The sequence below is a fragment of the Battus philenor genome, unplaced genomic scaffold (assembly GCF_028537555.1).
Source record: "Battus philenor isolate CCGP_79_NKW_IND1 unplaced genomic scaffold, ilBatPhil1.0.hap1 SCAF_5, whole genome shotgun sequence".
Lineage (NCBI taxonomy): Eukaryota > Metazoa > Arthropoda > Insecta > Lepidoptera > Papilionidae > Battus > Battus philenor.
The window spans coordinates 8,814,137-8,836,705 of NW_027181715.1; the positions used below are offsets into that span (position 1 = coordinate 8,814,137).

General features: G+C 31.2%; 5 protein-coding genes across 10 annotated transcripts in view; 1 reads left to right on the top strand and 4 right to left on the bottom strand.

The window, feature by feature from the left end:
• LOC137929311 (probable multidrug resistance-associated protein lethal(2)03659) overlaps positions 1-8,570 on the bottom strand; it is a 43,803-nt gene extending 35,233 nt beyond the window's left edge. The window contains exons 1-4 of the mRNA XM_068772189.1: positions 8,210-8,570; positions 7,856-7,940; positions 7,622-7,707; positions 7,176-7,332 (exon numbers count right to left, since the gene is read on the bottom strand). Coding sequence (XP_068628290.1) covers positions 7,176-7,332; positions 7,622-7,707; positions 7,856-7,932 — 320 coding nt within the window. The 5' untranslated portion in view covers positions 7,933-7,940; positions 8,210-8,570. The remainder of the gene's footprint in view (positions 1-7,175; positions 7,333-7,621; positions 7,708-7,855; positions 7,941-8,209) is intronic.
• Positions 8,571-8,999: 429 nt separating this feature from the next.
• On the top strand, positions 9,000-11,112 carry beta3GalTII (beta-1,3-galactosyltransferase 6). Its single transcript, XM_068772208.1, has 3 exons — positions 9,000-9,774; positions 9,874-10,064; positions 10,644-11,112. The coding sequence occupies exons 1-3, from the start codon at positions 9,145-9,147 to the stop codon at positions 10,921-10,923; spliced, it is 1,101 nt and encodes a 366-aa protein (XP_068628309.1). The 5' UTR covers positions 9,000-9,144; the 3' UTR covers positions 10,924-11,112.
• An 8-nt stretch (positions 11,113-11,120) lies between these two features.
• Uxs (UDP-xylose synthase) lies at positions 11,121-16,768 on the bottom strand. 3 transcript variants are annotated; one of them, XM_068772205.1, is made up of 9 exons: positions 16,539-16,768; positions 16,052-16,383; positions 15,506-15,685; positions 15,096-15,201; positions 14,757-14,870; positions 14,027-14,214; positions 13,805-13,937; positions 13,429-13,565; positions 11,121-11,560 (listed from the first exon to the last, which is right to left on the bottom strand). In XM_068772205.1, the coding sequence occupies exons 1-9, from the start codon at positions 16,597-16,599 to the stop codon at positions 11,444-11,446; spliced, it is 1,368 nt and encodes a 455-aa protein (XP_068628306.1). In that variant the 5' UTR covers positions 16,600-16,768; the 3' UTR covers positions 11,121-11,443. The 3 variants fall into 3 exon arrangements, with proteins under 3 accessions (XP_068628306.1, XP_068628308.1, XP_068628307.1); XM_068772207.1 differs by having other exon boundaries at positions 16,052-16,291; positions 16,539-16,609; XM_068772206.1 differs by having other exon boundaries at positions 16,535-16,551.
• Positions 16,769-18,062: 1,294 nt separating this feature from the next.
• Positions 18,063-19,995, bottom strand: LOC137929667 (uncharacterized). Of its 4 annotated transcripts, none has more exons than XM_068772717.1 (2): positions 19,882-19,995; positions 18,063-19,442 (listed from the first exon to the last, which is right to left on the bottom strand). In XM_068772717.1, exon 2 carries the CDS (start codon positions 19,428-19,430, stop codon positions 18,315-18,317), a length of 1,116 nt encoding a protein of 371 aa, XP_068628818.1. In that variant the 5' UTR covers positions 19,431-19,442; positions 19,882-19,995; the 3' UTR covers positions 18,063-18,314. The 4 variants fall into 4 exon arrangements, with proteins under 4 accessions (XP_068628818.1, XP_068628817.1, XP_068628819.1 ...); XM_068772716.1 differs by lacking the exon at positions 19,882-19,995 and adding an exon at positions 19,810-19,872; XM_068772718.1 differs by lacking the exon at positions 19,882-19,995 and adding an exon at positions 19,739-19,776.
• Positions 19,996-20,459: 464 nt separating this feature from the next.
• LOC137929876 (uncharacterized) lies at positions 20,460-21,587 on the bottom strand. Its single transcript, XM_068773001.1, has one exon. The coding sequence runs from the start codon at positions 21,585-21,587 to the stop codon at positions 20,460-20,462; it is 1,128 nt and encodes a 375-aa protein (XP_068629102.1).
• Positions 21,588-22,569: the final 982 nt, after the last annotated feature.

Here is a 22,569-nt window from a genome sequence, read left to right on the forward strand (position 1 = left end):
AATTATGCTAAACATGTGACAAGGTTGAAAAAAGTTATTCACTGTCATTGCAATATCTTTTAATAACATATCGAGGAATTTACGTAAAAAAATGTTAAAAATGCAAACGCATTTACATTTTCGTCCCTAACATTAGAATGTTTCATAAATTCTTACAACGAAAATAACAATAAGCAAAAATCGCCAAATAATATGTAATTCCCTCTAATTTCGTACTCAATTTTCAAAATTATTACAACAGATATTTTGCTTTTTTTCATAATCCATAATTTTTATAATACGATATTTAATAATACGATTTAGGATTTACCTGAAAACGAAAAAAGGTGCAGTTTCTTTTTCTTTTAAGAGATAAGTATTATATATTTTCAAAGGTTTCAACAAACCATCATAATTAGGTTAGGTTAGGTTAGTAAAAATATTTATTTCACGAAAAAAAAAATGCTCATATTAAACGCAAGCGAAATCGTGTACATAATTGATTGTAATATTATTTATTCAAAAAACTATCGGTATAATTGTAACTTATCTTTATTTATTCTTTAAAAACCATTGTTGCGTTTACTTCTACACGATTCATATATTAATGTCAAAATTGAAACATAAATGTAACACGGGCCGAGTATATCTGACCTTATTTGCATTAGACTAAAAAAGAGGAAATGTTAGTCAGAGGACATCGGCTATTAAACTCGTGTAACAACACACAATTATTACTAATTTTAGCTGTACAACCTAAACATTGCTTATCGCGTACTGTTATAGTACTGTTTAATTGTTATTAGGAATACTTCGAATGTACCATTATAGGATAGTTCAGAGAAAAATTGAATGTCTGTTTTTATATTACAACAATATAATGCTAAGGGGGCCGGGGAAAAAAGCGGCCAACACTCCCCGTCTCACCACGGCTATACCTAAGGCACGGTATACAGGTTACGATAGTACTATAACTAAGGACATAATGTTTTTGGTATTATACAACCTCAGTATCCTCTTTTCTTTTTATGGTCTTCCTACCTGAGTTTTGTGCCTGCTGACTGCCTGATGGAAAAATCAATCAAAAATCAAAGAGTGATCATTAATGGCTGACCGTCTGATCGATTGACTTCTAATGTTGGAGGGTACCTCAGAGGTTAGTTCTCTCTAATTTTTGGGTATGCAGACGAGTTGCTAACGCAGAAATACAGACATTTATCTCTAAGTGTCCTCTCGGACATGGTCCAGCTAATGAATTAAGTCTGTCCCGCCCGGAGGGCAAGAACCTCGATAAATTAAACGGGAAAAAGTAAGCCTGTCTTTTCACTGTAAAATTAAAATTGTCAGTTTACTCTATCTCCATTATTTTTAAATGTTCCTGTACCTTTGGCAGACTGAGTCTGGGGCTAAATTGACTGGTAAAAAGCTAGGTGTCTTGAATAAATTCAGGCGATATTTTACACTGGGACAGTTGCTTACTCTGTATTAAAAACAAGTCCGGTGAAATACTGCTGCCGCCATTAGGACAGCTTTACTAAATACCAGGTCGAAGCTCTTGTATCGGTAGAATGGCGTGCTGCCAGACTTATAGGTGATAATAAGTAAGTTTTACATCTCAGGTTAGAACTCAATTTTTACAGAATTCCTTTTGGTGAATGCGTTGCGGAATTTTACATCGTTTTGCAAACGTAGTCGAAATTGTTGTATGTTGTGAATTACAGAAATATAAACCAAGTCTCTTCGGGGTCAGTGTGAATAGATATATACTGAGTCTTAAGTTTCATCTTCGGCCACACGGTCGCTTTCCAACAGGAGAGTTGAAAGCCGTGGACAAGTAAGCGTTAAAAAAACATGTCCACGATTACATCATGTATGTATTTAAGCCTTGTCAGGATATGTAATCCATATTTTTTTGTATTGATGTCATAAAATGACATAATTTGAAAATCGTCCTTTATTATAAAGGCGGAATACATCGGCGATTGGTTTTAAGTGTGAAAGCTTTTACACCTATAAACAAACACTCCGTATAAAGTTATCGTTCTGAAACTCCACAAGCAATCATTTCTGGCAGTGTTAAATTTGCCGGGTCAGATATTAAGGAATGATTAATATTAATATTCAGTAGCCCGAATTTCGAAAACGCTTTTACTTATGTTATCATTACGTTATTAATTATTTATGTAACTATTAAATTTGGATAGGTACACCCTACACATCTAAATTTAATTGGCAACAAATGAACTATACATTCACAACTTTAAAGCTTTTATACCTATAATAAATCACCATGTATAGTATGACAATGCCCAACTTACACATCTATTGATGTCTTAAAATAAGTAATTATGATTAAGCAGCTGTACTGTACTAGGAAAGCCACAGATGACTGTTTTCTGTCAATACGTCACTTAATTTTAAGCCAATTAATTTTATTAGTCACCCAGTCCAAGCAGGTTAAAAGTTTAGCCGCAAAGGCGTGTTAAAAATTTTACTCGATATCTAAATAATATGTTATAACGAAAATTTTAAATAAAGGAATGTAAATAATTCCAAGTTCATTTCCCTTTATCGAAAGATATCGGCATTACATAAAAATATCGAAATAGCACTAACATACCTATAATTAGTATAAGTTACTGTATTATTTAAAATGTATCACAACGCGATTTAAATTCAGGTCGTCGCATATTATTTAGTGTACCGTTAACCATTAGATTTTTACAGACGTCAAACAACATATAAAGCTAGGTCGCTGGATACGATTACATAAAGTCAGATACACTGGCGACATGCGGGCACCGCTGTTTAACCAAATAAGGCACGTAAGTGCAAAAAAACTTAAATGTTTTATTGTTACTAACATTAGTCTTAGTTCATATGTCTGTCTTTTGGCCGTAATGAAGTGACTACTGACTTACTGACTCATCACGATATCTCTAGAACCATTAGGATTAGAGACTTGAATTTTGAAAGGAATATTTCTTTCGCCGAGTAGCGATCAGCTAAGAACGGGTTTCTAGTAATACGTTCCACGGGGTGCTGGGAAGGGCGTTTATTAAAAAAAGTTCGTTTTATACACCTTTTTTTATAACTATAAAATTTGGCCGGAAGATATCTTTGTCTTGTTGTAAATAAACAAGAATAATTAAAATTACACCCATAAGGTAGTACAGGTAATACGCAGCGGGCGGGACACTGTTAGTTATTATTATGAAATAGTAAACATTTTTCCCTTATAATCACGTCAAAAAGAAAACCCAACAAACAATATGTATCAATTAAAAAGTAATGAGAGAGATCAAGGATCACAAATCTATCGAATAGACGTGGTCAAAAACACTATTACATTTTAATTGTCAAATAACTTTAAACAAAATATGATAATTACATAAAATCAAAACATGGCTTAAGTTCATTCATCCTGTGACCGGAGACACATTCAGACAGTAATTTGTATAAACAATACGTAACTAAGTATAACGTAATGTGGTTATTAAATGATACAGATTAATAATATTTTTATTATACTATGTTATTCATACTCTATGAGTAACTTGGAATAAATTTTACAATTACAATAACAGATCGATTTCTTTTGGCAGGTCACTGTTGCCTTTCGGGCAAAAACCTATTCCAGAAGCAGTAGGTGCAGAAGGAATCATGCCGCGTTTTGGTCGAAAAGCTCCCTCTGGAGCCTGGCTCAGGCCATAAAACAAACTTTATTACTGGACTAGCTGTCCCTCGCTCGCTTTACGAACTATGAACGAAATGATATCACTATGAGTCAGTATATAGGCGGAAATCCCATATGTACATATAAATCAACGTCATCACAGCCGTACGATATACCTCTGTCATAGATTTCCAAAAAGTCCATCCGGAAGCTCTCTACGTAGGATATGGCTAGTAATAATTGTGTATACATAAAATCTTATATATTTCATGGATGATTTTAACACAATTGTATATTATTTAAATATCTTGGGATTATGTATTGTACACTCCGCCAAGTTTTCATGTTTTTCTTAAAATACTATGTATTTAATAGATACAGTAAATTCTACGATAATGTATACATTGTTAAATCATATATATCCAAGTATTTCTATTGGCTTAGACTAATGTTGTGTGCCGGTAAAGTTGTTAAAGCCAAACAGCTTCACCAAGTTTGATGTAGCTGAGCGCTGAATGCGCCTTCCCTTAAAACCCTTCTAAATTGATAAGCTCAAACTCCCATATGATCTCCGAACCAAGCCGTTATATCATTTATATGACCGGATTCGACAACCGCGAAAGTTTTTTTAGCGGACGCTCCATGAAGTGCCTGGGCGAAAGGACTCCCGAGAGAGGACCTCGAATTGGGCAGTCACGCGAAACGAGTTTAGTATTTCAAATAGAATGTGCCGCAGAGGGTCAAGCTTCGGCTCGATAGGTTAGTCTTATCGACTTATTGCTTATATCGACTGTCCGAAAGTACATAATCGTTTTTGAAAAAGGCAGGTGTTTACAGTCACCGTTACGTTTTGTTAGTTTCAGCCCATAGACGCCCACTAAAAGGAATTAGCCACCCCCAAATATATCTATAGTGAGATATACTATAATCACCACGTTTAGCAGGCTGGTTAGCGATCGCAATGTTGTACTATAGTACGCAGAGGATGCCGCTTCCAGTCCTTTGGAAACTTTTTTGTGACCAGTAGCAATCCTATATAATTAATGCAGTGTGAATTATACACGATTGCAGCCCAATCGAACCGGCGACCTACGATCGCAAGTCTCAGTTCTCTACCGGTGGGCTACCAGTTTTGAAGTTGTGTTATATCTTTCCAATCAACAATTTAAAACTTACGTTATCAATTAATACTTCTTAGACATTTTCAAAGGGCAGCAAATATCATTCATTACAATGTAATCTATAAAACAACTTGATACAATCTATATAAAGTGGTTTCAGATTCGATAGCGTACTCAGGGGCAGTCAATGCATTAATGGTTCATTAGGGATTTAGCTGTTACTATAACGGTTTATTTTATCTTAATGCTATAATCACATTATACTACATAAACACATATAAAGTTTAATAGAGTCAATAAGATTTTGTAATATTTTCGATTGAAGTTTAATTTTGGCTCATGCAGACTGCTGATAGCTTCTATACTGTTAAAAACAAACCTCTACTTTTTATTCTTTGAAACATGTTTGTTTACTTTCGCAAAAGTAATGATTACATTGTTCTACGCTATTATTATACATTGTCTAAAATATCATTAAAAATATTTGGTTTAAATTTTTGATCGGGCTTAATCTCAGAACTGCTAACGTGAACATGAAAAATAAATAGATATCCACATGTTTCTATTAAAAAAGTTTATTTTTTCATTTATTTTTAATTAAAAAAAGGAATGTTAACCAAACTCATTCTCAAAAAAAAAATAGGAAAAAAATGGTTAGATTCTACAGTAAAATAAAAAATGACTGCAAACAGTTATGTGCTGTAAATCGATTCGATTGCGTTGAAATAGTCTATTGTATCAGCTCGTGTCTTGTTCTTGCTGCTATAAATCGTTGGCCGTATTGCGCTATTACATTTCATACAAGTTTATTGTTACATTCTAACAACTAAAATTCCAAAAACAACTAACTCATTTATAACTGCTAGTAGATATTTAATTCTAACCTTAAATCAGCAGAGATTTTTGTCGTAAATCGGACCAGTATAAGCAAACATTGATTTCGTGTAGGCAGCCTTTGTACCTATTGTATCACTTACGGGGATTCCACTAACTGAGTCACATAAAACTACATACAACAATCAGCATTTTTCCTGTTTGACTGTTGAAGCAACAGAGTAGCATTGTAAATAACAATTGTTTTTCATTCGAATTATAGAACATGACTCCACAATTTAAAATAATCAACAAGCAATATAATTTTTCCGGTATACTTTGTTTCTATAGCCAAATAATTATTATATATTAATTTAAATTAGAACAAGCTTTTAACGTAATAGTTAGTACGTCAAAATGCGGAATTCGTTTAAAACGTAAAAAAACAATAGTTTACACATTTTACTATTAGAACAAATTTACTAACAACTACATATTGATAAAATAAAACGAAAATGTTTAATTTAAGTGTCGGTAACATTAAATAAAACTTAATTAATCATCCTATGATGCAGAGGTCATGGGAGTTACATCCATCTACATTTGACATTTTTTTGACAAAGGTTTCCGGTTACCTTACTACATATATACATATATACAGATTACACGGATTTGAGCAGTCATTACATAGAGTTATAATCAATTTGATAACATTAGACAATGACTCCAAAAATCTATTGACTCAACAAATTTCAGAAATTTCAAATAACATTTTCTTCTTCCTTTAACCAACATGATATTTTTTGGATATAACAATAACTATTTATTTGTGAAAGGCTTTCTACATAGCGGTCAATTAACAAACAAAGGTGATTTATTATTTGTTACTATCATTAGTAACAAAACTATTGCAATATAAATTTAAGTAAATTGTTAATATTGAAATTAGCACTGCCATATCATTTTCATGGAAGTTATATATTAACGTCCATGAAAATTATTGCAAACACTATATATTGTTTACCATCAATTGCATTAATGACCATGCTTGTGGTTATTCCAAGTTTATGCTACTGCTAAAATTTTAAATGAAAAAATAGCAAAATAAAAATATGTAGAAAACCATAGATAATAAAAAAAATGTAGAAAGAATAATAAATAGAATGATCATATTAAATAATTTTATAATTTTGTTAAATGTTGATCGTCAAAACAATCTATGCAATAATTTGCACTGCCTTGTAAGAGTGTAATGGAAAATATTACTTATGTGGAAGTGGTTTAGATGTTTTAAACAGTTCCATTAAAATAATATAAAGAGTTCATGGTTATCCTAAGAAATGGTTATATTACAAATTTAACAACATCTTCAATAAGTAATTAATTAAATTGTGCATATGTTTAATGTAGTATGGGACGTGGTTAAGAGATTTGTTGCTAGTCAAATTTAATATTTTAATTTAAAACAAGAATGGGGTGTGTTCACCTCACGTTTTTTGATTTTTTTACCAAGCCTGACCCTGATCAAGTGGAATAAACAGGGACGCAGGAGTTAAGAATAGTTAAAACTTTAAAGTTATACATACCTAATTCCACATTCCATAAATAACAGAACAAATCCATAAAGCATACATCTTGCAGCATAAGCTTTTAAAATAACTCGAAGAAGACTGGGTGTACGTTTTGCTCCAGCGCTTGCAACCTCTTCCTCCCATAGACGCGCAAACTTGTCTCCCAATGGACCTGTAAATAGTTGAAATATTAATAAAAATGATTAAAAAATATATATTTCAGAAAATCTTAATTGAATTGTAATGAAATGTATGTATGTATACAATGTATTTCAGAATTGTCAAACATATCCTATTGCCAGAAAAAGTTTTCTTATTCTATGAGTTGTAAATAGCTATACTTTGAAACATGTGATTTCATCGGAATTTTAAAATGACAACACAATTCCATCAATTGTTTGTATCATATTTTGTATAGTTTTTCAACATCTGCATACTGTTCAAAATAAAGTTTTTCTTACTTGAAGCATGTTCTTCTAGTGGTTCAAATAAGTCCTGCTCTGCCATTTCTTTTTTTAGACCTCCCCAAAAAATTGGCAATGTCCACCTTAAAATAAAAAAAAATAATTATTATCTTTGTTACATAAATTCACAATTTTTTTTGTAAAAAAATATATTGATATAAATTATTTTCTGTGCAACCAAAATATCTTATAGATACAAATTTAAATAAACTTCATGTAAAATTAACTTACGCAAAGGTTAAGGCTGAGAAAGGGTTCGCTTTAGCCCTTGGGTTTGGTGGTCTGCCTTTTCTCTTAAGAGCTTCCATGTTGTGATCTGCAACAAAAATTAACATGCTCGATATGCAGTGCCTAGCTTTTAAAAACCTACACAGAACGAAAGATTTCAATTTAAATTAAAATACGACAAAGTTTAATTTCTAAAAGTAACCAAAAGTACAAATTATAACACTGCTAATAAATGGCTGTGTGCCAAAAAGTTTTTATAACATGTATATCAATTAATAAACTTCGATTTTAGGACTCATGTTAAATTTTGCAATACTAATAACTAATGATCTTCGCTTTAAAATCATGAGAACTTACCACTTTAAATTCCACAGAGAATGTGTTCTTAAAGCAATCTTTAAAACTTAAAGATTCCAACTTTGCATAGCGTAATTATTGACCGACAACCGTAAAACAACAAGAACTCTAATATTTAACTTGGCGTAAGATTACAAATACCCACATTTAAATTTAAAATGAAACGTTTACCAAAAGGTATAACCTCTAAAAATGTCTGTTAATAGAAGTCACTAAAAAAACGATTCTTTCAATTATTAAGCAATAATGTAGATCTTGGAGAAGCTAAACCGACACTTAATTCTATTTCGAACCAACCAGCCGGCACCCGCCGGTATATTGTACTGAATGAACTGCTTGCAAGATTACAAGTGGGGAAGTGGATGTCAATTTCGGTGAGTACAGCTGTTCGAGTTGAAGTTCACAAGTGACTGTCAATTAAATAGGTTTTATTCATACAAACAGACGTTTTTGAAGCGTTTCTTATAAAAATTACCTGCATCTATTATATACCGTGTTATATAGGAACAGCGCTATGATTTTTTTCCTTTTACTCATAAATATACTTACTGTATTCTTAATCAGTTTTATAAAAATATCACTGAACTATATGGGATGAAACAGTTCAATAAAAGTTAAATTGAAATTAGTAATTATAAATTAAATTTGATTTAAAAATAATTCGGTAAAAATTTTAAAGATTCAAAAACCTACCTACCAGGGAGGTAATTTTTTAAAATCATTTTGCTGTTCTGTCATTTCGATTTCTGTCATTTTATAATTATTATGTTTATGTTGGCAAATAATTTTATGTAATGTGTATATTTACACTTTAAATTTAAGAAAAGATGTTAATCTGTTCATTCAATTTATTTAACACTTTTACTTTAATATTAAAATACTATGAATAGGTTAAATTTAAGTTATAGTAGTATAAAAAAGTTCTACTAAATAACATGTTCACTGTTTATTTGCGAAAATATAAGAGTATGATTCTTCTCAGTGTATTCTTTTTTTATTTGGGATGCTGCCTCACCATTAGTTTAACACGTATTGAATGTGCAACTACACCCTCAACTAACAAGTTGTTAAAAAATCAAGATGAAGATTTGTCGACTGCCAAATATATTGTATTAATAATCAGTAGCCCAAATAATGAACTTAAGCGTGATGCTATTAGGGCAACTTGGGGAAATTTGCATAATAATATATTCATGGATGATGGTGAATTAATATACAAATGGAATAATACATGGGTATCAAAACAGTCTCGGTTAAATATAGTGAAATTATATTTTGTTGTGGGCACATTAGGGTTGAGTCGAGCAAAAGCTGAAAAATTAAGAAATGAACAAAGACGTACTAAAGATATTTTGCAACTTCATCATGTTGAAGATACTTATAAAAACTTGTCATTTAAAATTTTAAATGCATTGGATTGGGTTAGTAAAAATTTAAAACAGATGGAATATTTAATAAAATGTGATGATGATTCTTTTGTTAGAATTGACTTGATAGTTAGAGATCTTGCTGCTTATGCTCCAAGTATGAATGCACCTGCAATAAGTCAATTTATTTCAGTGAAAGTGAGTCTTAATAATGTTTTTTTTATCTAATTGATATTTATTTGTTGTATTTCCTCAATGATAACTGTCTTCTAACAAAAATTGATACTTTTATTTCAGGAAAATTTACCATTGTATAAAGGACTGTATTTGGGTTATTTTAATGGTCATGCGAAAGTTTACTTGAAGGGCAAGTGGCAAGAAAAGTCATGGTTCTTGTGTGATAATTATTTACCCTATGCATTAGGTGGCGGTTATGTCATTTCTAGTAGCATTGTGAATTACATAGCTCGAAATATGGATTTCTTAAGGTTTGTTATTAAGAAATAATTAATATTATTGATTTATTAAATTGAAATCTAAAGGATTAGTAGTAAATTTACTCAGAGATCATATAATTAGTCATAGTCTTCTTGTAACTCTATTCATAATTTTAAAAGGTGATGAAATATATCTATTTAATGTAATTTAAAAAAAATGTTGCAACCCATTTTGCCTGATTCTTTTTTATATCTTTAACTAAGTAAAGTTTAAATATTCTTCATATGACACATCCTTTTTTATATTTTGTACTGTGACGGTCATACAAAGCTGTTACTAATTAAGAGTTTTCTTATCATATGGATTGTGTTCATGTTTCTCAACCTTTTTTGAGAGTTGCCCCACTCAAACCTTTCTAAAATTTGAATGCCGCCCTATGTGAGATATAAGTGAAAGGGCTAAAAGTCCAAGTCCATTTTTGAATTGCCCCTCTTAACAGTCATATTGTCTCCCTGTGGGGTCTCAGGTATGTAAAGTAATTTGGTTTGTTGACTATGAATTAATTGAAGATGATATTTCATTATTAATTTTAAATATTTTCACTGTTGATAAAATTTTGTTAATTACAGCTATTATAATTCCGAAGATGTCTCTATGGGTGTTTGGACAGCTTCATTAAATGCAATCAATAGAGTTCATGATATCAGATTTGACACTGAATGGAAATCACGGGGTTGTGATGAAAACATGTTAGTAAGACACAAGCAAACACCAAGTGATATGTTTCAAATGTATAGAACATTAGTAGAGTCCCATGGCGAAAAACTTTGCAAGACTGAAGATCTTAAAAGAAAAACTTATTTATATGATTGGAATGTATTACCCAGTATGTGTTGTAATAATAGTTAAATTGTGTCACTATTTTAGCTAACTTTAATAGTATTCCCTCGTCATCTAGAGTAACCATCAGTATATGGTAGAATAAAAGAACAAACTTAATAATAGTAATTTTATTCACATAATAATAAACACAACAATAGAATTCTTTAAATTACCTTTCAACATAAAATTAATCTGAAATAAGATAATTACATGAAAAAGCCATCATCATAAATACTTGTATTGATTTCAAAAACATCAAAATCAAATACAAAAAAATATTTTTTTTTATCCAAAGGTTGTCTGATAAAAATAGCTATTACTTTTTTAACAACTATATAAAATAGCTTAAACTAAGCTAATTATACTTTGTATTTCTTTGTAATTTTGTTAATTCAAATAAGTCCATTTAAGAAGAGATCAATTTCATATATATTTTGTACATGTAATTAATTCCAAGATTCTGTAAAGGTTTTTAGTGCTTCAGTGGATTGTTAATGATATAACCCTAATATCACATTAGTAGAGGATTCTCGTCACATATACCATTTTAGTGAGATATTTTGCCTTTAAAATCGATGTAGGTTTGATTATTGTAAAATGTTGTTCGTGACAGCTCCTCTTTAAAGTAGTCTATTGTTCTTTGCAGGCCATCTTGCAAGGAAACCTGAAAAAGTAAATTTATTGTCATTGAAAAATAAATTAATTTATCATCATGTTATTTTTATAGTAATTTTACATAGAGATGGAATAATTTTAATCACATAAATATTTTTTTAAAGGTGGCCAAAGTTTTACGAATGTGCAGTAATTTCAAATTAGTCAGCAAAATATCATCAAATAGTTTGTAAAAATTAAATCTTAAGCCTAAAACAGTACTGGTTAAGTGTATTATCTAAAAATTTTAAATCATTATTTTAATTTCAGATTAGTTACAGAGATTATTTTGAAAAGGAAAAAACTGTTAACTTTTCCCTAAGATTAAACAATATGTATGTATCTTTACTAATTATGTAATGTATTGTACCTTTACTAATTAATGTACATTTTCATATTCCATGTCGTTTTTAACTTATTATATGTGAAAACTTAATAAAACTACAGTAAACTGTATAATAAATCCAAGACTGAGACTTAGTACGTGATTTCAGAACACAACAATTTCCTATTTTAAAAAGATTAAGTTATATACCTTATTTTAAATATAAATTAGAAATATATTGAAAGTATGTAAGTCATTTTATTAAAAAAGGGAGTCTATAGTAGGTTAAATAAATAAACCACCTATTTATCGTAGTTTTACCGATCTGTCTTATCAGTAGTAGTACTATTAGAAATTTTAATCCCAGTAAACTTAGCAGTAAAAAAAAAACAATATTAAATTGGAGACGATTATTTTATTAATATGTACGCCATTCAATACAGATATATTACACGTATGAACGAAAAAGTTGTGTATTCTTCTTCATGAACTTAAATTTATAACTATTAAAACATTTCCTGGCATCAAATTATTTCGAAATAAATTAATGATATTAGTATTTTGCTTCAATTCTGTAGAATGAGTGATATAAATATATTAAAAAGGGGCGGAGCTGAAATATACTATCATCACAATAAATTAAAGACTTATAAAAATAGAGTAGTTATATGGTGATGTGTTTTATATTATAAAATCAAAAGGGGCTGATTAGTCAATATTAATAACAAAATCGTTTTTAAAACTATATAACATCTGTCAACTTGCCACACTGATTATGTCCAAAACAAGATAGACATCCAGTTGGAAGACTGTAAAATACAAGTAAACAAATACAGTATTTTTGTACCCAAGCAGGCTATTAGTTTACTTGAAAATTTTTGGTAATAATACCTGATAATAACATAACCTCATTAAAAAGTTACCACCTTATTTCGTAGGTATTAAGGTTCCGTCTAACGGAACAAGAATTTTATTGTTTGCATCTAATGAGGCGAAAAATATTAAGACAGAATACGAGGACTATTTCTGTGATGGAACATTTGATGCCTTTTATAACACCCCTTATCTATGCTTTCCTCTTGGATAAAACAGCACAAACATACATTACCTTATTGCAATTAATAAAAAGCCAAAAACTCACTGGAATAATAAGCAATTTAAAACTGATTATAAATATGGCATGGTAAAGGCTAATCTGTACGTTTTCCCGCAAATATTGCCAAGTGGATGCTATTACCATATAAGTTGGCAGAGACCATTGGTCATTTTTTGGAAGTTTGGTTGGTGAAAAAATGTGAGGTGAATTAGCATATTAGCAAGTTGAATATTTGAAAAATTACATTTTTTTTCTACTTTAACGTAAATTGCTACTGTCTACAAATGCGAAGTCTATGAATTATTGTTAAATTAGCAGTAGTATTATTGGGGAAAATGTCATACCCCAGTAGTACAACTGGTAAGACGATTCGGTAAAACTAATGGCAATAAACAAAATATACCAATAAAATGTCATTATAAATGCATAATTATAAAGTATTTATTTTCCTTTGTACCTTTGGTGTCCAATGCAAATGTTTTTTAGCCAATGTAATATCAGGCCGGCGACGCTGCGGGTCATCCTCTACAGCCGCGCCCGTTGCAACAGTGCTACGGCATCCAGGGACTAGATTTTTTATAATAACAGCAAATTCTGGAAACCAACATATTAGCAATTTTAGTTGTAAGTAATAATTATCTGTTGCTGAAACACCACTGTGAACATTGTGTGGACTGTCCGTTATTGACTTCTTCTTATAAGGAATGTTACTCTTTAAAACATTTAATATAGAGACATTTTTAATAGGTCTACAACGGATTCACATTCCTTTCTGATAATTAAAGATATATTTCACAAGTTAATTATGAGAGCTTCTGTAATAAAGAGGATACCTTCAATTGTGTGTTCAACAGGATTTCCTATATTAACAGGTAAGGAGTAACTTGATGCCATCAATGCTAAAAGCCCATCCACCAGATCTGACACGTAACAGAAGGATCGGGTTTGCTTGCCATTGCCATAAACCTAAAAATAATAGTTATCAATAACTAACAAACACTGTTTTTAATGATTACCATAACTAAATTAAAATGAAACTAAGACTTAAAACTTACAGTGATAGTCAGATTCTGTAATGCCTGCATAATAAAATTAGACACTACTCTTCCATCTGAGACATGCATCCGTGGCCCATAAGTGTTAAATATCCTTGCCACTCTGACAGATACATTTTCCTGCTTAGCATATGAATAAGCCAATGTTTCAGCCACTCTCTTGCCTTCATCGTAACAAGCTCGAGGCCCTGTAATCATTGAAACATATATTTTTTTAATTTTGATACAAATGGTGTGCATGTGTTTATATGGTCAATCTATTCATTTTCTTAAGATGTCTTTTGATGTAATCGCCTATATGGTTGTAAAAATTATAATTTTGTATGAATGGACTATGTTTAATTAGTAGATAGTGAATAATAATTGATAATCTATACATGTTTATATGAGATTTGTACTATGTACTGTATCTGATTACATATCTGGACCTACAACAACATAACCATAACCTTAGAGACTTGAAATTTGGTATGAATATTTTTATATTGAATAGGGACCAGTTAAGAATAGATTCCTCGAATTTGCATCCATAAGGGGCAATAGAGTAGGCGTATATCTAGTTTGTGAAGTGGGACAGCAAGTATAATATAAATGCAATATAAAAAGCTATAAATTTGTAAAGTTCACACAGCTTGCACCAATACAATTACAAGTATTACAAATTTTATTTATGACAAAATATTTCATTCATCAATTGCCACACATCATATATCAATTAAATTGCACTTACCTATTGGATTTACATGACCCCAGTATGATTCTGGTTGAGGATGCACCATAGGATCTCCATAAACTTCTGAGGTACTAGCTATTAAAATCTTGGCTCCAACACGTCGAGCAAGGCCTGTTTAACAAATAAATAAACTTCTGGGCTCTTTGCACTTTATATTAAGGTTAAGCTAAATATAGATATCTGAACCTATAAAAGGTCAAAACTAATTTATAATTCTAATATTTTGAAATTGTACATTCTCACTGTTCATTATGACAGTTAATTAAGACAATTTTAAATCAAGAGATAAAATTATCAAATTGAAATACTACAATGTAAGATAATAAAATACATTACCTAGCATGTTGATAGTACCCAGTGTGTTCGTTTTTATTGTTTTGACAGGATTTTGCATATAATGAGGTGGGCTTGCAGGACTTGCTAAATGATAAATTTCATCAGCCTGAAAAAATAAATAATAATTTTTTTTATTCATAAACAAACAATTAGGTGAACTTAATAATATCTCATTCATTCATTTACTTAAGCCGATAGACACCCAGTGTATAGTATAGGCCACCCCAAAAGCTCACCATAATGTCTGGTCGGTCTTACACTGCTTGCATCTAGCAACTTTCTGTGGCCTTCATTATATCATCAGTAGCTATAGTGGGTGGCCTAGAGGAACTAATGAGGTCCCCACACTAAAGCCTTTCGGCTTCAAAAGTAAAAAAAAAAACTGAACATTACTATCATAATTTTCTCACCTCCACATATAAAGGGTTTACAATGTCATGATGTATCATTTCAAAGTTACGGTGACCAAACCAGTGTTCCACATTACGTTTACGTCCAGTGAAAAAATTATCTACAACAATTACTTCATGTCCTTGTATCATAAGCACATCAACAAGATGTGAACCAACAAATCCAGCTCCTCCTGTAACCTAAGACATTTTTGTATCAAAAATAAAACAAAAGTTGATTTCAATATAATAAAATCATATACTAAATATGACAATTTATTGTTTGTGTACTTAACAGAAAGTATATATTATTATGAACGCCACTGACATTTTTTAAATCTTTAATTTTTATATTAACTTAAAAATATATTAGTTTTAAATTTTTTGTAAGTTTATCAATTTTATTTTTCGGATGTAATGTGATAAAAATTGTTTGAATATTTGCATAAAGATTTATTAGGTTGCATAAATCAAAGGATTTATAAATGTTAATTTTAATGAGACAAACAAATGAATAATTTGGCACCACTATAGATCAACAAAGTAAATATGGTTTAACTAACTAACCAAAATCCGTTTTCGTTCTTTATATCCCAAGTATTGAACATCAGGATACTTTTGTGGTATTCTTCCTTCCAGGATAGCTATTTTTTTTTCTAAATGTTCAATGCGAGCTTTGGCTTCCTGAAGCTCTTGTTTTGTATCTTCTGCAGCTAAATTGCTTGGTTGCATTTTCGGTTTATCCTTATCTACAAGGATATTCGTTTCCCTCTTTGGTATTTGGTCAAATTCTCTATATGCTATGTCCTGGAAATCATCATCTATTCTTTGGTGTTGCATTTTTAGTTCACTATCAATACTATTTTTATCTTTTTTAAGAATAAGAAAAATAAAGAGCACTGTAAAATAATATGTTAATTTTTGAATAATGTATATTGAAACTTTTTACTTCGAAAGTTAGCAATACATGCTAATTAATAAAGGCTAATCTGAGAAAAAATCTATGTAACTTATTTAAGCAATAAGCATTTATTAGATACACAGTCGTACTCACGCAGGGAAAAAACACATACGATGGTTATAGTTTTCCTAAATTTTAATGATTGTCTTATCATGTCTGGAAATGTAATTCTTATTTATTACTGTTTACATTGCTTTGTCAATAATTACAGATATATCAGATAATGATGGATATTATACATAATATTTTATATTGTTGATGCAATTTAGATGTAGCGAGATATGGAACACTGTCATTAAAGCTTAAAATTTTTGCTCTTTTCAAGTCGATTGACCGGCTGACATATGTAGATTGACAGATGACAAAACGTAACAACTGACAAATGTCATGTCACAGTGTTTGTTGCTATAACTTAATAATAATATAAGCATAGAGTTTATCGAGCTTATTTTTAAATATCTCCTATTAATCAATAACAAATAGTCCTAATTAAATTTCTCAGATATAGCTTTATTTGTAAATTTATGCATAGCTAAAATTCAGCTTATCTATTCTGTCACTTTCTGGTACTCGTAGCATGTACCGTTATAATTTGTAACTATTTCAATATTTTGAATAACTGTTTAATTTTCCTTATAAAATATTTTAAATAACTTTAGTAATACATAAAAGCCTTTTTATTTAATTTGTTTTAGCTAATTATGTTAGTGTAATAGTGTCAGGATCGATTTGATGGAGTGAATCAAAGATAGATTAGTTTATATTATATAATCATTGAAGTTATTTAAAATCGTGCTCTGCTGTTTTATTTGTAAAGAGAGATTTTTGTGAGGAGCAATATTTTTAATAAAAGCTGTTCAGCTCGTGGAAGCAAGGCATGGGCCATTGACATCTACAGGGGATATACCATAATCGCTACGCTAGGCAGGCGAGTTGGCAATCGCTATGCGGTATTATTTTATGCAGAGGATGCTGCTGTCCATCCTCTGGAACTTTGCTTGTGAGTAATGGTAAAATTACATATTTAGTGCACAAGGTGTGAACTATATAAAATTGTACCCCAGAAATCGAACTCGCGATCTACTATCAGTCATCCTACGTCAGTCCTTTGCCGCTGGGTTACCACTGCAAAAAATAAATAAAGCAATAAATAAAATTAAATAAATAAAGTGTCCCTTTGATTTCGTTTTTTGGATTAGTCGATATTAACTTATTTTCAGACGTTCATTCCACTAAACAAATATATTTTCATTATTAGAAACTGTTTTAGCTATGTATAATTATTTTGAAAGTATTTTGATATAATGAAGCTGTTTATTTTTAGCGGCTAAACAGTACTTTGTAATTATTGGTGTTTTCCAGTATGTAACACCCATAACTTGAATTTACACTTGAATTTTATTATAGTGTGTGCACGACCTTTGACACGAGTTGAATGCGCTACACGTTTGTTGTAGTAACGTAACAAGATAAGTGATTGTTTGGGTTCAGGCGCTCAATCAACTTGTACTTACAAACATAATTTGAGATATTCGGTGATACATTAGAATTTTAATCAGGTTATGAAGCTCAATGGTTTCTTTTATTAATGAGACTCAAATAAAACCACAAAAAATATTTAAGTCATTAAAATTATAATATATTAAAGTTTTAAATTATATGAAATATGAATAGTTAACATATACTTGAAACACACTAAATTAAATTTAAATGGTTAATTATCTATCAGCAAATATTTTTAAAATTTCGAACAATTGTAATACATAATGACTAGATGTACATTATTTGAAAGTTAAGATAATTTATACTTATACTCATTTTAGAACCATTTCTCTGTTCTGATTTAAATAGATGTTGATTTTTTTTCTATTATAAACAATCTTTAGTAGCAACAGCTTTGTCGGGTTGATCAGCAAATAGTCCATCAATTCCAGCTGCAATAAAAGCTCTGATTTCCCCATGTAAGTCTCCTATAGCAGTTTGTGATGAATCTTCACTTCTAAACTCCGCAGGCAGGAAAATGTTCTCAGCACGGAATGTGTATGGATGTACCTCTAAACCTACTGCGTGAGCGTCATGAACAAAGTTTGTTGGTACACCCAAAGTATTGTCGGCATTACGCGGAATTATATAACTTTTATCAGGTCCAACGGCAGAAGCATATGTAGCTACTTCTTTCAGTCCTGCTGGAGTCGCCATATCCGCATAGGTTAGTCCAGTTCCCGCTACCTTTTGGTCGAAAGGCTGATCAGAAGTATCACTTTCGTAAAGTTGTAATAACCGAAGATTTGTAATTGTTTTTAAATATTTTAAATTATTCACTTCGAAAGATTGTATGTACACTGGAGATGAAGCGCTATCATAACCGTTCTCATGAAAAGTTTCAACTACAAGGTTTTCCATAGATAGATTTAAACGTTGGAAATACGTACTGTGCTTTATTTCAGGATAAATACCGATTGGACGTTTTTGGCTAATTTGTAAACTCTTAACTAGATCAATTATTTCTTGAAATGTCGGAATTTGGAAAAATCCATCCATTCTAGCGTTTCCAGGTCTTGTTTCAGGTATACGTTCAACAACTCTAAGTGTTTTTAGCTCTGCTAGGGTGAAGTCTTCCGTGAACCAACCGTTAAGTATTTTACCGTCTACGGTTTGTGTCTTGGATCGGTTAGCAAATTCTGGTCGTTGAGCAACGTCTGTAGTTAGCCCCAGTTCATTGTCATGTCGCGCAATGAGATGTCCATCTTGAGACATTACTAGGTCTGGTTCTACATAGTCAGCCCCCATAGTGATAGCGAGGGCGTAAGCACCTAGAGTATGTTCAGGAACATATCCGCTTGCGCCTCGATGAGCTATCACGAGTGGTTTGCATTTGATAGTTCTTTTGTTTAGCTGCTGAGATGAGATGGAGGCGGCTGCAGATAAAACTATCGTACTCAATGCAGCAACAAAAAATTGCCATATCCATATTTCTTTTGCCATTTCTACGTTGTCCTGTAGCAAAATATAAATAAGATCGTAAATTTATAATATAGGTTATGTAACAAATCAATAGCATTAGAGATATAAAAAATATAGTTTACGAGTTAAATGTTCATAAAGTGTTCGTTCAGTTGTTTATTTAAAAAAATATAGTTTTTGTCTGATATAATACAATATAATATTAAAAAGTTTTGAAAGTCAGGAATAAGTTATTTAAATAGTGCTAAAATTATATTTCTTCTATTGGTGATATTAGCAAAATTTTAAATATGAATTTAAAAAAATATTTGAAGACATTCGTTTATTACATCAACTAATTATGGAAATAGTACCACCGTATATAAATTACTAATAATAAAACATGAATGAATTGACTCACTGCAAATCGGAGTACTGTGTATGGTTACAAGCTATAACATATAAAAAGTAAGATAGAATAGCGTTTACTTACGTGTATTGCTCGAATGACGAACGCCTCTGGACACTTGTGAGATTAAACTCATGTGTACAGATATAAACAAAAATATTTAGATTTTATTACTCTTTAATATTTACGAAATATTTACAATGGAACTCTAATACATAAATTTAAACAAGCTAGTTAATGCAAGAACATTCAATGCGACAAGCAATGCTACAGGAAAACATTTAAACAGACACTTCGTGACCGCGGCAAGCGATTTTATGTTCTCAAGGCTGTTGTGTAACAAAAGGGACAAACAATTATTTATCTCTGTTTTTCGTACATTCATTATTAAACTTTCCCAAACATTATTAAATGCTACAAAAAATAAAGTATATGCTACATTAATTAAGTTTTTTTTGGAGAATACCTTTCACTTATGATCAATTATTGTTTATTTATTTACAGAAAGTCTTAAACACATAACACAAGCAAGTATATTTTTTGTACAATTATGAAAAATTTAAACTCTGACGCAATGTATAAAAGTTGTTGTTATATTAATTAGGGTGTCGATACTGTGCAAAGTGTATTTTTTACAAATAAAATAATTAACAAGCCTATAATTAAAAAGAACATTGGTCTCTAATTCGTAAAGGCACGTCAGGTTGGTCTGTGAACAGTCCGTCAATTCCTGTTGCGATAAAAGCCTTCAACTCTCCAACAAAATCACCAATGGCCGACTCAGAAAGATTGTTGCTGCGAAATTCGGCTGGTAGAAAGGAGTTCTCGGCACGGAAAGTATATGGGTGTACTTCTAAACCCACTGCGTGGGCGTCCTTCACGAAACTTGTGGGGTTGCCTAGAGTGTCATCACTATTGCGAGGTATAATATATCCTTTTTCGGGCCCCACAGCATGGGCATATGTTGCGACTTCGCGAAGGCCATTTAGTGTCGCCATATCACCATATGTAAGTTTAGTACCGGCTACGAATTGATCAAAAGGCTGATTATCTGGGTTACTGCTGTACAGTTGTATTAAACGAAAATCCGTTATGGCTTTAAGATCTTTTAAATTAGACACTTCGAATGACTGAATGTAAACTGCAGAGGAGGATCCAAAATATCCATTCTTATTAAATGTTTCGACAACAGGTCGCTCCATTGCTAAGCCTAAATTTTGGAAATGAGTACCGTGTTTTATTTCAGGGTAAATACCTATAGTACGTCTTTCGCTCATCTCCATGCTTTTCACTAAATCGATTATTTCTTGAAAGGTAGGAATTTCGAATGCACCGTTCATTCGAGCATTGCCAGGTCTCGAATCGGGAATGCGTTCTACAGCCCGAAGTGTTTTCAGTTCAGAGAGAGTGAAGTCCTCTGTAAACCATCCGCTCATTTTCTTTCCATCAACTGTTTGTGTTCTGTAACGATTAGCAAACTCGGGATGTAGCGAAACGTCCGTTGTGAGGCCGAGTTCATTGTCATGTCGTGCAATTAAATGTCCATCAGAACTCATCACAAGATCTGGTTCAACGTAGTCGGCTCCCATTGTAATAGCTAGGGCATAGGCGCCCAAAGTATGTTCCGGAACATAACCACTGGCACCTCGATGAGCAATTACAATTGGTTTACAGTCGTTGGTAGGAACTTTTCCAGGTGATATTTGTAAAGGAGGAACCGGCATTGCTGAAATGGTGTTCGAACTGCACAGAAGGATACCAAACACCCACGCCGCTAATATTTGATCCATTTTTATGTAGGTACTATAGTAGGAAAAAAGTAGGTTTTTTAAAATGTGTACATGAAAGAATACTTGAAATAATTAATCTAAAACCATTAAAGAGAAAAAAACAACGTTTACCTGTGATTAAGTCCAGTCTTATTTAAAAATATAATAATTAGACAAAGGTATTCGACATAAGCCATCTGCGATTAAATTCATATGTACAGATATAAAGATAACTTGTTCTATTAATTTTAAATCATTAAAGATATTTGTAGCTTTTAAAGTAGAACGTTAGGTTTTGTTTTGCTTTTTATTAACTTTCTTTAATAATCCAGGTAAGGTTTATTAAACGCCATACCAACATGTCTTTGGACATTACCTTTACAAAAAAAAAAACGTAAAACGTGTGATAATTTAATGATAAAACCGGCTTCTTGTAACATTGCCTGTCATATATATACATTTACATAACATTATGTGCAATAAAACCTGTTCAGCAGGTCGTGTGATGAGTTCAGACAGACTAATTTAAAAATCAATATTTTGACCTCAGCATCTATAGTTATACATTAACTCGTTATTGTTGAGTTTTAAGAAAGATGTCCCTTATTATGTTTATAGAAGAAGTAAAAAGGAGTCGTTGGATGAGAGACGGTGTAGATATGATATAAATAACAAAGATCATAGTGAAAACGGTATGGCAATACGGAAACAAAATTAAGATTTATTTCATTTTTATGACATTTTTTTAGTTACATTTTTGGGTTGGGTTATAATCATACTATTCGCTAACTAATTCTGATTAATTCTTATTACTACTCGTTTTAGCGAATAGACGGCCCTAAAAGCATCTATGAGGATCTTTTATACTATAATCGCTACGCTTGACAGGCGGTTTTGCGATCGCAGAGAACGCTATGCTCATTCTATGGAAACTTATTACATGTAGTAAAGTATGTAATAAATGTACAGTGTAAATTAGATAAGATTGTATCCCGAGAATCGA